This window comes from Pararge aegeria, chromosome 8, assembly GCF_905163445.1.
Source record: "Pararge aegeria chromosome 8, ilParAegt1.1, whole genome shotgun sequence".
Lineage (NCBI taxonomy): Eukaryota > Metazoa > Arthropoda > Insecta > Lepidoptera > Nymphalidae > Pararge > Pararge aegeria.
Genome location: NC_053187.1, coordinates 5,951,153 through 5,968,247, shown reverse-complemented (window position 1 = coordinate 5,968,247; position 17,095 = coordinate 5,951,153). Strand labels below are relative to the sequence as shown.

Below are 17,095 nucleotides of genomic sequence, written 5' to 3'. Positions count from 1 at the left end.
TGTCGTAACTCCAAAGCCATTCAATATTTTGAGTATACCATTAAATACACGATTGCTATGACAGTCACCGTCAGTATTAAACAATGAAGCCTGTATGTGGGAGACATAAGCCCGTTTCACACATGCTCGTAATAAGGTTTTTGGTTTTAAGTCTTCTTTGTATAAATTTATGATAATTGAGACGCCTATAGCCTAATTGCTTGTGAGAAACACAAAGTGTTGTTATTGCTTTACCCTCGAAGGTAAAATCAAACGTTGGGCGTTTTGCTAACATAGCTCAGCGAGTCACAGAGCTAAACTAGTAATGGGCGGGTCACATAGCTCGGAGAACCGATGGATGTTGGGTCTTAAGGCGCTGGAAGGAAGACTCCGGTAAATGCAGCGTATAACGGCCCCAAGTGAGTTGGTGGTGGAAACAAGCGGCTCAAGACCGTAGATTGTGGAACTCCCTACAAAACACCTATCTCCAGCAGTGGACGTGAATCATTTGAATTATTTATTTATTAACTCATCACACGTAATATTTGACGGCTGATTGGCGCAGTGGGCAGCGACCCTGCTTTCTGAGTCCAAGGCCGTGGGTTCCATTCCCACAACTGGAAAATGTTTCTGTGATGAACATGAATGTTTTAAGTGTCTGGATGTTTATCTGTATTTTATAAGTATTTATGTATTCTTAAAGTTATTCATCAGTCATCTTAGTACCCATAACACAAGCTACGCTTACGTTGGGGCTATATGACGATGTGTGTATTGTCGTAGTATATTTATATTATATACATCACCGGTATTAATTTATAGGTACAACCATAAACTCAAAAGAATTTTTCCGTACTCCAAATCGTTGACAAATTTTTGCTTGGTTAATCTAGTATAATTGATGATGAGATGGGCATTCTGCTTGGCCAGCTGTTAGTGGGATTAATGGTATACGCATACAGATTTCTGATGTCAGACAATTACTATCAAAGTACCCAACTATGTTAACTAACCTAACTGTTGGCATGCGAGCTATGTGCCAAACTTTGATGAATCTGTTTATAATTTTTTTTTAGCTCACACAGCTCACCCAAGTTCGATATTAACTTGCTTCTGTTCGAAATCAGCTTCTAGTAGCAGGAGACTTCACTTGCATGCACTTCTATCTTTTCTAAGTTATTTGCGTTTTAAGTAATTGAAATTTTCTTGCTTCGACGGTGAAAGAAAACGTCGTGAAAATCCCTCCATACCTGAGAATTTTCCATGATGTTCTCAGCGGCGGAGACTCCACAATGCGCAATTGCCAACGCGGTGGACCGTTGCCTGAATCCTTCTCATTGTGGAAGGAGACCTGAGCCCCGTAGTGGGCCAGAAGTGGGTTGAAATAATGATTTGACTTATCCTAAATGCTTTTTTAGTTATATGACTTAATAGCAATTTGCTAGATGCTGGCCAGTAGAGTCAGATACTTAAGCTCGATTGGATCTGTCGTGCTTCTGTGCGAGCTACTACTATGTGTACCACGGGCTTTAAACAATGCAGCTTCTATGTAGGGGACACACGGATAACTGATGTCCGACATTAATCCTAATGTACCGATCTACTGGCTAAACGTCGCTTAATCTAAACAAAAATATTTCAATGCACCCAATAAAACTATGGCAGAGAAAAAAAGGTGGAATGGTGCACGGTGCTCGTAAGGTATTCGATGAGTATGACTTCTGGGAAGCAATGCCGTCCAATGTCATATCACGACGGGTAGTGTTGTGCGCCAGTCTGGAAAATAAAATGTGTTTATCGATGTTTATTTGATATAATATTTGTATTTTATTAAACAAACCTGTTAACCGTTCACTAGTAGTTTTAACCTTTATTGTTAATGAGTTATATATTTTTTTTTAAATAGATAAACAAGCTTGTATTTTTGTCACAATATTATAAGTCCTAGGTCAATGGATCCACGGTACTAATTAGCCTACAACCTGTCTTCTACATTACCAGACGGTAACATGTTAATACATTGTCAAATAAGTAATTTATTGGCTACCTAAATATATTACAAAATGTTTCTGTCATATAATATGCTTACACAGGGCTACAATGTAAGAAAAAAGCAGAATATATAACAAACTATTTTCATTGTGTATCTTTGTGCCGGTTTATTCATACCTTGTAATCTTCGAAACGGCTAAACCGAATTTGATGGTAACGCTATGCTTCAAAAAAAATAAACTTGCTTAATAAATTGGTTGAACTTTGTAGAACTTTTATGTACCTATAATATAAATAATTTAAGTTTACAAAATGAAACATATAAGTTTCCAATTGGATGAGTTTTGTACAATTATATATCGATATTTGGATCCATAGGTCGATAATAGAACATCTAACATCGATACGAATAAAAGGTTCCCGTCACTATACCTGCAGCGCAGGCGCACGACAGATGATCAGTCATGGCCCAGATGTTGCGATAAGCCAGCGGTAGCTGCTCATTAATCTACCCACTCTCCCCTTTCCCTCCACCAAACACCACTTCAATAATTAACTGGACATACACGGATTCTACGAATCTCAACCGGTGCTATCCGAATTTCTATGTAGTAACAGATACCTACTTGTCATGCCTTCCGATCAGATGAAAGTTTAATCCGTACGAGAGCGTTCACGGTGGCTTATGTCAACGAATGGCCGGGTTATGTAATAAAACTCTTCATCGATAATATTAAAATAATTTATTTTAAGCTTCAAACGGACTTGGCAAAGCGAAACTGGTTCTCGCTCTATAAGAACACGTCATAGGGTTGACGACACTGTTCAACAAAACAATTACATATTAGAAACTTTTATATTAGTTTCAGGAACCTAAATAGATCATAAAAACTTTCCGGTCGTGAAAATTATCTGACTTATTTTTAATTTTATTAATTTGCTACTGGTATTCGAGTTTGGAATCTTAGTTACTGATATTACCGTTAAATAACAATAAATAACAGTATCCACGATACCTTAACTACATTAACTCACATTAGAGCCAACTTGTGAATCCAAACTCTATTACCCACTCTTTTATGTATGAGAAGGCTTATGTATACGTATATCCAGCAGTCGCAGTCTCACTGCTGGATATAAGCTACTACGCTAATAACGCTTATAACCAATATTGATGGTTTATCACGAAATGAATTTATTCAACATTAAATATTTTATTAGAAGATTTAAGTTTAAGCTGTACTTGGCAAAGTCAGTTTCTTCTCTATAAGAACATGTGAAAGTGTTTACATTTACCACGTTTTATAAGTTTACAATAATATATAGAAAATTCTTAGAGAAATTCACAAGATAATTTCAGATGCATTAATTTATCAATGATAATATATAGAATATTAAAAGAATCAAATCAAAAGTCATGATTACAAACCGAAATAAATTATATTAAATTGTACTTTATTCAATATATTTTCTTATTTGTAACTGAAAATAGCTCTAAAAATAAAATAAGAATTTTGGTTTTTTCTTAAGCATTAGGTACCTTTTACCTTGTACTATTTTTTTTCTCATCGCGAGTGTCAACCCTATCTTATAAAAACCGCACTGATATTGCGGAGCTTAGCAGCCTACATAGTAACGCGATTTAAATGCCAAAAGCTGCAATTTCAGAGTAAGAATCGTAATAACCGATAGACTAAGAGCGCGACGGAAAAGTATTGAGGTGTTTGCGTGTAGCGCCTCAAGTAATGAAGGGCCTACGTTTCCTCTTAGTAAAGCAATAACGAATGTATTCAGAGTTCTACTAATATGCTTAAGAAGTACCTACAGTAGGTATAATCGACGAAAACCGTAGTAAGTAATTCTCCATAGCAGTATGGACAGAGAACTCTACTTATCTTAAGGAGAACAGTAACGTTGACGTTAACCTATAGGTAGTTACTAATTCTCTAAGTTGCTAGCTAGTCCATACTGTTATGGACGGTGAGCTGCAGGGACTCGCTCTCCAAAGCTTTATAGTGTAGACAGAGAGTTTTACTAAATGGTACAAAATAGAGATACTGCACTTAAAATTATATGCGACAACTCATTGGATCCGGAATCTATCCGGATCTATTAGCACATAAAAAATTGCAAAAGTTATAAAGAATTAAAGATGAAAAAAATTGGCATTTCGTTTTTTGCTAAGCTATTTAAGAAATTTCAAAAAAAGATTCTGAAAGAGGAGGAAACTCCCAACCCCCGGAACTCCGGGGGCGGAGAAGGAGTTCCGGGGGGAATTTATAATTATGAATTAAACTTGTCGACTAGACTACAAAGCATAAGTAGATATGTATAATTTATCTACGTCGCGGAGTGCACACAGATGTCAATGCGATACCAATATCGATGAATCTACAATTTTTTGCATCACTGTTGAGAACAGTGAATAAATAAGTAATTTCTAAAATCAAAGCAATGGGTTTAGTGAAGATAGAACTGTACCTATTAATTCTCTAAAGTGTTATGGTATGGACTGAGAACTGCACTAATTAAGCAAAGAAGAATAATATTATGAACATAGATACTTGTAAATTATTAGTGGTAAGAGATAATTATAATTCAGTTCAATTACTTTAAATTTTCACTCGTAAGCAGTCTTTCTTTTGGCGGCCGACTGGCGCAGTGGGCAGCGAACCTGCTTTCTGAGCCGTGGCCGTGGGTTCGATTCCCACAACTGGAAAATGTTTGTGTGATGAACATGAATGTTTTTCAGTGTCTGGGTGTTTATCTGTATATTATAAGTAATTATGTGTATTATATTTATAGAAATATTCATCAGTCATCTTAGTACCCATAACACAAGCTACGCTTACTTTGGGGCTATGTGGCGATGTGTGTAATGTCGTAGTATATTTATTTATTTATTTATTTATTTATTTATTTATTTTATTTCAATCAAGCCCGATATAAATAATCAATCTCATCAGATGGCAGATTTCATAGTTTCAAGTAGTGCCATAATCCTTCACCGTGAAGCAGTCATAGCGGATAAAGTAGGAGCTCGACTTCCACAACCGGTTTTAAGTAATAAAAATATCACTTGCTTCAACGGTGAAGGAAAACATCGTGAGGAAATCTGCATGCCTGTGGGTTCTACATAATGTTCACAAAGGTGTGCGGAGTCCACCAATCCGCACTGGGCCCGCAGGGGGGACTACGGCCTTAACTCCTTCTCATCTTGGGAGGAGATCCGTGCTCGGTAGTGGGCCGGTAATAGGTTGATGTGATGGTGATGATCATGATCCTTATCACTAATAAATTCAATCTGCTATCTGAGGATTCGGGATTAGATTGTTTTTTTTTTTATTAATTTCGGGTTTTATACAGCAAGCTCTTAGTCTGCGAAGACTCAAAGCATTTCGATGGAGAACTTTATGAGCATTGCAGGGGTAATGTCTATGTCATAAGGTTGTATTAAGGGCCTCCATCGAGCGCTAATTAAAGGAGTTAACGCACGACGGGCGGCCGCTGCCGTATTCACCCTTAACTGTTATTTGATTTTTATTTCTGAACTGGACGCTTACTATAAATTATCAGCGTGTTTAGGATTTTTTAAGATAATAATATTTTAACTTGTTAGTTAAAAGGTAGGTTTATTTCACAGCAGATTACGAGGACCTGAATTCGATTATCGGGTCAAGCCAAATATTAATTTTTTTTAAAGGTTGTATTATGTTTGTATTTAGTTTGCCGATAGGTTAGTTTAATTCATTAGGGATCGCGATTCCCTCAGTTCGATTCCCGGGTTGGACCATAGAGGTATAGGAAATACAATTCTTCTTTTCAGAAATTCTCAGTGACGCTGCTCTTACATAAGTATATCGTTGAGGTACGGTAGCTACCTAAGTAGAGTATGTAATCAGTTCTCTCCACCAATTATAATAGAAGACAGTACTCTAGAAAAAGCCCTCCTCTCAAATAGGAGAAAGCGGGTTAAATCATTCAAATGTGATATGGTGGGCCTAATACCTAATAATCTTGTATAAGCAAGCATATACGCGAGTACAAGTACCTACGCGACGCAAACTCACACACGCACAATCATACACTCAATCATCGAGACAACAATTATTTAAGGCGAGCACTGTAATACAACTTTTTACCTAAATAAGGGACAGTAGATTTTAAATTGCACCATTACATACACACCAATATAAGTTGTGAGGTACGCATTTGTTTGTATAATTATTATAATTACTTTACGTTACTTTACTTGTACATGTACCTACCTTCCTATGATTAATAAATAAATAAATAATAATCACTTTGACGGCCGAGTGGCGCAGTGGGCAGCGACCCTGCTTTCTGAGTCCAAGGCCGTGGGTTCGATTCCCACAACTGGAAAATGTTGGTGTGATGAACATGAATGTTTTTCAGTGTCTGGGTGTTTATCTGTATATTATAAGTATTTATGTGTATTATATTCATAAAAAAATATTCATCAGCTATCTCAGTACCCATAACACAAGCTTACTTTGGGGCTAGATGGTGATGTGTGTGTATTGTCGTTGTTTATTTATTTATTTATTCATTAAAGGCAACCAACACACATTATAAACGAACACACTATCACATGTTTTTAATTATACCGGGTGCGAAGACTTCACGTGCTCTTTGAGGCACCAGGTGGAAAATCCCAATTCGCTGACCATTCCTAACGATTTTAAGTATAAGTCTGACCTTGAATCAAACCCAGGAAATGTTCCCTAGTCGAGTTTGAATGAATGAATGAATGAATGAATACACTTTTATTGTACACCAAAGAAAAAAAGTTACAGAGTTATAAATACAGGGCAAGAGAATACAATTTGGTGGCCTTATCGCTACATAGCGATTTCTTACAGGCAACCAAAGGCGTAACAGGAAAAAACATAGAAAAGAGGTAGGTAGAAGTTATACAAATATATAACTATGATGTATATATAAAAACTAGCTGTTGCCCGCGACTTCGGCGGCTTTTGTTTTTCGAAAGACATGTGCCTCATAAATATGGCAGCACTTTATATATTTAGGATAGCCTGGTTTAAAATCGTCAAACACTTTCGTTCCCGCTTCCAAGAGAACTGAGCTTAATTTCGGGATAAAAATCAACCTATATTACTTCTAATACCTTCAGGAATATGTGTAAGTACAAATATAAATACAAATAAGATACAAACATACATGAAATTACCCATAATTAATGTAAACTACTAAAAATCATATACATCAAATTCAACTTATATAAATATGTAAATATATAACATAAATACTTATATCTTGACTATATTTTACCTACTACTTATACTTATATCGAGTTTGCTAAGTTTTAAACCAAAAAGCCAGTTATTATTTAATTTAGTGTTGATAACAGTTTATCAATTGTGCGTGTATCAAAACTACAACAATCCAGTAGGGCAAACATGGTCGCCACGATATAATAATGTCCACCATTTTCTCGATCTATTTATATGAGAAAAGACGAGATAATTATTTTCGTTGACCTGCCTGGCGCAGTGATCGGCGCTGGGGTCTTATGAGATGGAGGTCCCGTTCTCGATCCCCGGCGGACACAATTTGTGAATATATATTTTCTCAATATCCCTGATCTAACTACGTCCACTTTCTACTCAACCGATAAACAGGAAGGTATCGCCAAGCAGAGAAACCGTAGGAGTATTGGTGCCATATTACTTTAACAGGTTAGCCCGCTACCATCTTAGACTGACCATCATCACTTAACAGTTAAAGGTAAGATTCTATTAAACTACAAGTTAGCCCTTGACTGCAATCTCACCCGGTGGTAAGTTATGACGCAGTCGAAAATGTTAGCGGGCTAACCTGGAGTATTGCGCTTATATTAAGCCCCCCCTATTAACCCCTATTTATTATAACCCCTTATTGGTTTCTACGCGACATCATACCAGAACGCTTAATTGCTAAGCGGCACATATTATTCGTTAGGGTGGCGAATAACCACGGCCGAAGCCTCCAACCAGACCAGACCAGAGGAAATTCGGAAATAATAAGTTTCTAAATAGCCCCTCCCGGAATTGAATCCGGGACCTCGAACTTAAAGCCACAACCACTCACTCACTCACTCAAGATACCCGTGACTCGTATCTTTAGGTACAGTACCACGTGATCCGTTCCTAATCGTTCCTTCTAACTACCACTCGTAGACTCACAAAGCAGTTATTATTTAAATCCATGTTTAAATTAAGTGATACATAACAATGTGTTTTAGGTTAGAAAAATTACAAGAAGTGTCTTCACGATTCAGTGATTAACCGGCATGGAATGTCCATCTAGCATGTTTTACGACTTCCTACGTTAAGAGATATTCCTTTCAGACAACATCAATTCCGAGGCAGGTCACGAGTGCCACTCGAGTGGTCTCCAGCATCCACCTAATTTAATTTAGACAATTTACCGTTTTCATTGTCGTATCTTAGTACCAAACCACACTGGCGACAAGCGCAATGATTTGCCGCGATAAATAATATACACTCTTCTATGGAAACTGTCCCTGTAATTTTTTTTTTTTTTTAATATTAGATAGAAGCAGGCGTTACTTTGCGGAAATCCATGATATATTATGAAAATTAAGCTTAATTTTCTACACTCCGCGAAAAGCAGGAGAATCTGTGTGGTGAAATTTATAATTTCTTCAATCCTTATACTCCACACCTAACAGATCTTCGCACGTTTCGCTCCGAAACTGGAGCATCGTCAGGAGTTGTTGACTTTACAATGAAAAATTTTGAGGAGAAAACTTCGCCAAATGTGTCGCCTTTTTTTACCTGTGGCGTACAAAACATTTAAAAAGCAACATGGAAGCGGTCTCTGGAAGCGGAAATGAAGGCTTCCAATTTATCTTGAACTACGCTAAGTATGCAGCTCGGGATAAAAAAAGTAGTCTCGGCCCTGTGCACCACCAGGCAATGGCCAGGGTTTTTGACCAGGGAAAAAAAAATTGCATAAAGAAGGAAGATGCCATAAAATGGGAAAATCCTTCGAGTTATACAAAAATTTTAGGGTAGGCATTGCTTTTGTAGATGTATGAAGTGCACGCCAGTAGGTATTGAAGGACTAAAGGAAGGAGAACACAAAAAAAATATGCAAAACTTTACTTAACTACTGCGCCCGTTTTCACTAACGACGAACAAGACAATGCCTAAGTAAGAAACGCTTGATCTAAGGAGATTCCTAGACATACGAAAACCGTTCACGAATAGTTATCACCTAAGAGTTGGTGAAATGTTTTTTTTTCTATAAACATCACCTAAATGGTTAACCATTCGATTAGGGCGACGCCCAGGTTTAGTTGAAACGGAAATTGTCCGTCTAGTGCGTGATGCCAGTGACAATTTATGGCTCCGAAACATGGTCGCTAACTATGGGAATCATAAGAAGGCTTAGAGTAACTCAGCAAAGAGGACGCGGCGAGAGAGCTATGCTTATGTAGAACGTGTATCGCTTAAAATGCTAAATAGCATTACTGCCAAATGGCACTGTGGTGTAAGATTCTGACACTTATTTTTTCGAAAAGAGATGGGCAAAAAGTTGTGAAAAAGAAAGTCTCCATTCTGATCTCATACTAATCGGTAGTATCTTATAAGATGCTTCTTCTTGGAAATCGTAAAGGCTCCGTGGACGCAGGTCGCAAGGATCTTGTAGATATCATTCTGCTTTCTACGTAATGACGCCTACTCATTTTAGTAATTTTTTTTTATCGCTTGTGGGTTGGCGATCTTTTGATGGCCCTGACGATTAACATTGAACGCGTTAACATGTGCTTAGTTTTTTTTTTTTTTAGACAGTCTTGCGCTATTAACTATTATGCCTGACGGAACCGCTTAAGTACCGGCACGGGTCTCCTCTAATAAGAAGGGTCTCTGTAGTAGACACTGCACTGGCCAAGTGTGGATTGGTAGACTTCACACGCCGAGAACAAAACTATAAACACTATGTAAGTAAGAAACTCTATTTCTCTACTTATATTATGAAAATTAAGCTTAATTTGCTATACTCCGCTAAGCAGGAGAATCTGATTGGTGTAATTTATAACTTCATCAATCCTTACACTCCACACAAAACAGATCTTCGGCAATGTACCCTCTACGCAAGTTTCGCTCCGAATTCAAATTCAAATTCAAATTCATTTATTTCAAGTAGGCCTACTTTATAAGCACTTTTGAAACGTCAAGTATGCATGTTTGTGTGACTCTACCACCGGTTCGGAAAGCAGATTCTACCGAGAAGAGCCGGCAAGAAACTCAGTAGTTGCTCTTTTCCAACATCAATATTTACAATCATTTTGCTATCTTGCGGGAGATGAGAGCGAGGCTGGCTGCTTCCATTCTACCTTGTCATTGAGGAATTCATCAAATGTATAGTAACCTCGCTGTACTAGATGCGTTTTTACACATTTTTTAAATGTATGCATTGGTAGGTCAAGAATTTCCTTAGGAATCATGTTGTAAAAGCGTATACTCAACCCCACAAAGGAGTTCTGCACCTTACGCAGACGATATGCAGATATCACTAATTTATGACCGTTTCTGGTAAGTCGATTGTTAATTTCAGCTTTTGATTTATAAAGAGTAATATTTTGCCTCACAAAGACTATATTATTATAAATGTATTGCGAAGCTACTGTAAGAATACCTATTTGTTTAAATTTTTCACGAAGCGATTCGCGTGATCCAAGTTTATATATTGATCGTACGGCTCTTTTCTGTAGTATAAATATACTTTCAATATCTGCAGCTTTTCCCCACAGCAAGATCCCATAGGACATAATACTGTGAAAGTATGCGAAATAAACAAGCCTAGCTGTTTCAACATCGGTAAGCTGTCTAATTTTCCTGATTGCATATGCAGCTGAGCTGAGTTTACTCGCTAGGCTTTCTATATGGGTACCCCACTGTAGCTTACAATCTAAGGTCACTCCTAGAAAAACAGTGGAGTTTTCTATTTTAAGTGTTTCTCCATTTATTATGATGTTTTTATCAATTTTTTTTACGTTAGGCAAAACAAATTCCGAACACTTGGTTTTTTTTGCATTTAAAAGTAAGTTATTAACAGTAAACCAGTCTGACACATGTGACAAAGCACGGTTTACGTCGTCAAAATTATCTTTGTTTCTATCAGTCTTAAAAATGAGAGATGTATCATCTGCGAACAGTACAATCTCACAAGTGCCCCTGACATGGTGTGGCAGATCATTTATATACACCAGAAACAATAAGGGACCCAAAATTGAGCCTTGTGGGACACCCATTAAGGCAGATGATCCCTTAGACTTTATGTCTTTTACGCATACCCTTTGAACTCTATCACTAAGATAAGAGGCAATCAAATTGAGTGAAACTTTTTTGATGCCATAGTGGCTTAGTTTTAATAACAACGTTTTGTGTTCAACGCAATCGAATGCTTTGGACAGATCACAGAAAACACCAATGGCATTCTGCGAACGTTCCCAGGCATCGTAAATATGCTTTATGAGTCTTGCGCCTGCATCCGTTGTAGTACGACCTTTAGTGAAGCCGTACTGCTCCGGATGAAGTAAGTTATTTACATTAAAATGATTTAAAAGTTGATAAAGTATAATTTTTTCAAAGACCTTGCTAAGAGTTTGCAAGATTGAAATAGGCCTGTAATTGTTAAGGTCATTTTTATGACCGGATTTTAAAAGGGGTATTAATTTACTACATTTCATTAGGTTCGGAAAAATACCCATATCAACACATTCATTAAAAATTACGGCTAGATAAGGGGCAATAACGTCAATAATGTTAGAAATGACCATCACCGACATACCCCACAGATCACCGGTTTTTTTCAACTTTAATAACCTGAAATTCTTTACAATATCTATTGCAGATATATGTTTAAAATTAAATAAAACATTGCACTCTTTAACATTATCTCTCAATATACGCTGAGCTGCTATTGGTGAAGAGCTTAGAGAATCTGTTAACAAAATGGGAACATTCTGAAAGAAGTTTTGAAAGTATTAGCAACCTCCCTGTCAGACGTCACTTTATTGTTATCAACAAAACCGAAACCGGAGCATCATCAGAAGATGTTGAATTTACAATGAATAATGGTTTACTATTATTTAAATTACTTATAAATGTCACCATATAGATTCTTTTCGAGGAGTATACCAAATTGAGCTTAATTTCATAATTTATCATGGATTTCCGCAAAATAACGCCTTTTCTCTACCTCTGATCTTTGCTTCAAGCCCCAATCGTTTAATCTTATTTGGTGTTTTTTACTCATCTTAATTAACCTCAGGCATTAGGAATTGTAATAGTGTAGGTAAGTCCCTCTAGTTACTAACACGAAGAAATAAATCAACAAAGTCTAAGCTAAGACCACGGCTAAACGCCACTCTATTTCCATCTCATTAAATAAGTCCCTTCTAATTGGATCCGCTTTATTTTCTGGCAAATCAACAAGCATATCTATCCACGCTGAGGTTTGTAGCATTGTCGATATAATATAAATGTAGAAGCATGGAAATAAAGTAAAGTATTCGGCCAAGTCAGCATTAAGTAGATACGTAGAACGAAAAATTCTTGTTAAAATTAAGAAAATTAAGCTTAATTTGCTATACTCCGCGAACAGCAGGAGAATCTGTATGGTATAATTTATAATTTCTTCAAACCGTATACTCCACACCAAAAAGTAAAGGCAATTAATCATTGTAAAGTAAACATCTCCTGAAGATGCTCCGGTTTCGGAGCGAAAAGTGCGTAGAGGGTACATTGCCGAGGAACTGTTTTTGGATTGAAGAAATTATAAATAACACCATACAGATTCTCCTGCTGTTCGCGGAGTATGGCAAATTAAGCTTAATTTTCATAATATATTATGAATTTCCGCAAAGTAACGCCTGCTTCTATCCAATATCTTGTTAAAAATGTTTATGCTGGGCAGTGGCTGTATACATGTATGCATGTACATAGGTAGGTAAGTAAATCATTACGGGATAGTTACAGATAGGCACCAACGGCGAAAAATTTTCGCATTCTTCGGCATTAAATAGAATGAATGAATACTTACACATTTTTTTGTACACCAGAAAAATAACGTAATACGGCCAATATCTTTTGGCCGTATACGAGTATACGAGTAGGTACCAATAATCCACATAAACTAAGTAAAATGGTAAATTGTACATTGTAGCATTATATTATTGTACCTATCAGCCGATAGTATTAGGTACCTGTGCTACGCTACAGGTCTCTGCTATAGGTTACAATATCTTAATATTGTATCAAGCGACCTATAGCTGTATTGATTGATTTTATTTCTGATCCGCGTCTCTACATGTTGCCAATAAGGTCATAAGTTTATGTTACACAATAAACTTCTTGAAGATTGACAGTTCATCTGCAAACATGCAAACAAACAAAGCAGATATGTATTCTGACTAGCTATGGCCCACGACTTCGGTCGACTTTTCGGTCCTCTAAATTACTCCAGTCGTTTCCGCATCCATCTTTTTATCCGGTCCTCACTCTTACTTAAACCGCACTACGGATTTTGAACAATTTTCACCATCGTTAAAATAATTTATCACAGATATGTATAATTTAAAGAAAATCTCATTATACAGAAAATAATTTAACAAATAAATTACAAAAAATGGACAAAACATAAATTTACAATTACATGGCATTAGGTAGGTAACTTCCCTGTTTTTTATAATTTAAATCAGTGCGAAGCCGGGCCGGGTTGCTTTTTTATAATAATAGTTTAATAGTTGCATTCGTTGCGTTTAAACTTAGCAGGTCTCAAGTGGAACAAGTTAAGCATGGATGCAGTGCAATGCAGTGTTGAATAGACAGATTATTAATATCATCCGCCGGTCAAAAGTTAATCGGGTTTAAGTCGCTCGCATCGCCCACGAAGATCCATCACACTCGTCATTATTCACACACAAATTATGTAATTTCAATAAATGGAACTTATTGAATAGTGATGAACGTCGGTAGGCCGCCGTGGCACCCCCGTCGTGATCCCCCCAACCACTCATCATTTAAACACTCAAACATATCCCAACATCGAAATTGATCACCGTACATTACTTGTTCCCCAGTACCTTTCTAGAATGAAGTGAAACCAACGCGCAATGTATTTTTATTTTTCGTTAAGACTAGCAAATTGTCTGTAGTAAGAGGCAATCTCCAATAAGCACTTAGGTCCTCATTGTCTAAAATAAATGTATTTTGTTTGAATAAATCGAACTCTCGGATGGAGGTCGCGACGGGTGTTAATGAATCTTATCGTAATGGTAGGTAGGTACTGAGTATAGTAGGTACTGAGTATAGTATGTACTGAGTATAGTAGGTACTGAGTATAGTAGGTACTCAAGGAAAAAATACGTGCTAATAATGAATGGGGAGGTTTAGGAATCCAAAGAAACACGATCTCAGGAAATCGGGTACCTACCTATCTTACTACGAGATGCCAATTCTATCAAACAAAAAAAAATATTAATTACTTTGTTTTTAATTTTTTATATTCTATCTAAAAGATATCTGTAAATATACAAGCATGTAGCAACTTTCAATTGCAGAAATTGTACTAGGTTTACGATTGCAAATTTGAAAGCAACGCTTTCCGAGTGGGTAGATAGTATTTTAATATCTTAATGTAAGATTTATAAGATTTCAAATGTACGTACAACAATTGCAAGGTGAAACCTTGGCTGTGGCAACAGTCTAAGAATTGTAAGTGAATGTAAGCACGTATTGCACATAGATAAGTTCTCGGTACCTTCGTACCTGTTCGTACCTTTGAAGATAATTTATCAATACCGTAAAGAAAGGTACAATAATAGAGCGTTAAGCGGACTCGCCACACGTCCGTAATTGATTTATAGGCAAATATTAAATCTGTTCTCACCAGCCCCGCTGTGAGTAATGACCGTACCCAATGCTGTTTGAGGTTTTGTTGGACACTCGCTTCAATGTTGTGATTGACAGTGCATTTCGTATTTGAATAATGAGCATCGAAAAAAAAATGCAATCTAAAAGGATTTACTCAAATTAATTGACCCCCGAATCGATCATCTGTGTAGGGTAAATATAAACTGTCAACAAAACGTCTAAATTGAAAAGCATCACACTTATCAAAACAATACAAAATGCGGGATGTTATCGATAATGATCACGGGCACGACAAGGCTCTAAGTCCATTTTTTGTGGGTTGACATCGCGCTAATAATACTCATGAGAAAAATGCGCGCCGGACCCCCGTCATCCTCCTTTTGTTTTTAATTTCTACCTCAGTGGCACCGATTTAATTGGGCTCAAGTCGAGCGCGCGCACCTTCGTATTTCACCTCGGCTCGCTTCATTTGAATATTTAAAGCATTTCGGGTTCCCGTCGCATTATTTTGTTTATTTACACAAATACAATATTATATATTTATTTCAGGGCCGTCGTCATTTATTAGGTGACGTGACTTACCGATGTCGCGTCCTTCCCAGTATCGGCATAGTTAACGCGGTGGACCCACTCGCGTTCCATTTAAAAGTTTGAGGTTGTTTGTTTGAGTTTGTCTTTTTGTCCGTTCGCATCGCGGACGCGTGTGGCGAGTTGTACTCTTCGTTGTTTTCTCGCCAGTGCTTATCTTGGACAAGATTGCTCGTTTATAAATGAAGTTATATCGTCCCAATTGAACACAGAGCTACGGCGGCGAGGCGAATTTTTAATTAGTTTCCGAAGATAGGGGATTTTAAGAAGGCATGCGGGAGCGGTGTTCGGAGTGTTCGCCGATATCTTAATTGAGACGTAGACGTTGCGATGCTGGCGAAGAAAGACGATTTTTTCGTAAGCCGATTACGAAATTATTTTCATTTTCATCCTATCTATTATAGATACCCTGTGGTTGTCCCTGTCGTTGGCATTATTAAGGGGAAAAGGTCTAACATCTAAATTCCACGGCCTAACGATTAAAAGGCCTAAAGTTCTCGCTTAAGAAAGCTTATTTTCTTAATCATGGCTATCAATTAACTACTATTACTAATTTATTAATAGAAAAACCTAATAATTTTTGGCCTTTCATTCGGCATTCAAATCCAGGATCTCATGTTTGATGTTACGCAGCCAAACATGCTAATCAAAGCAGCTTTCAAAATAATTTACCAAGCCATTATTTATTTAGTTTTAAATTGGTTAGTAAAAAACATATAATGCCTTTAATAAGATGAGAAAACAAAAAGTATAATGAAAACATTTAAGTAAAGAAAAATTTTATAGGTAGGTTTTATCTATGTACATGGAAGCTATTGTATAGGAACAAGCGCTACCACATTAAAACCAATATTATCTGGTTCACGAGCGATGAAATCACGGCATATTTTTGCAGCGTCTTCCAGAAGACGTTCAGCAGTCGTCGGTCCATGGTTAATAGGCGAAGACTTACGCCCATCCAATTCGTAAAGATTTCCGTCTCTATGAATAAATGTTACAAAGTGATAATTAACCGGTTCATTTTCTTCTTCTATTGTCTTATCAGCTGACTCTGCAGCTTCCTTATAAGCTTGCAAAATATTTGCGGAATTCTCCAAAAGAGCTCCTTTGCCCGCAGCATCAAGACTTTTGGCGTCGTTTATATAATTCTTCAAAAGCCCATCTTCGAGGTCGATCTTGTTGGTGTTATTAGCGACGCTATGTACCAACGCTATGGCTCCGCAAACGTTGCTGAGGACTTGCTTCAAGTAAAAGACATCTTTGGGGGCTTCATTGCCTTTTTTCAGCAACTCACTCTCTTGCTGAGCACGATGTTGTTCGTAATTTGGGGAGAGCGGAAAGAGGAGTATCACGGCTAGTACGGGACGCGGTACCCAGCTTAAGGCGTCCTCCTCTAGACCCACAACGTCTACCATACGCCATTTACTTGGAACACCTAATTTTTGTAAGTATCGGTTCATAGTCTCGGGGTTAGACTCCATTGGTAATGCGACAGCCATTTTGTCTTCAGAGTGTAATAATAATAATCACAAAAACCGAAATGCGATGTGGGATATCGCCTCTCTCGTAGATAAATCAGGAAAATGAAACTCCAATAAATTCAGCGA

General features: G+C 37.2%; 1 protein-coding gene across 1 annotated transcript; it reads right to left on the bottom strand.

The window, feature by feature from the left end:
• Positions 1-16,210: 16,210 nt before the first annotated feature.
• Positions 16,211-17,095, bottom strand: LOC120625878 (ubiquitin carboxyl-terminal hydrolase-like). Its single transcript, XM_039893130.1, has one exon. The coding sequence runs from the start codon at positions 16,985-16,987 to the stop codon at positions 16,301-16,303; it is 687 nt and encodes a 228-aa protein (XP_039749064.1). The 5' UTR covers positions 16,988-17,095; the 3' UTR covers positions 16,211-16,300.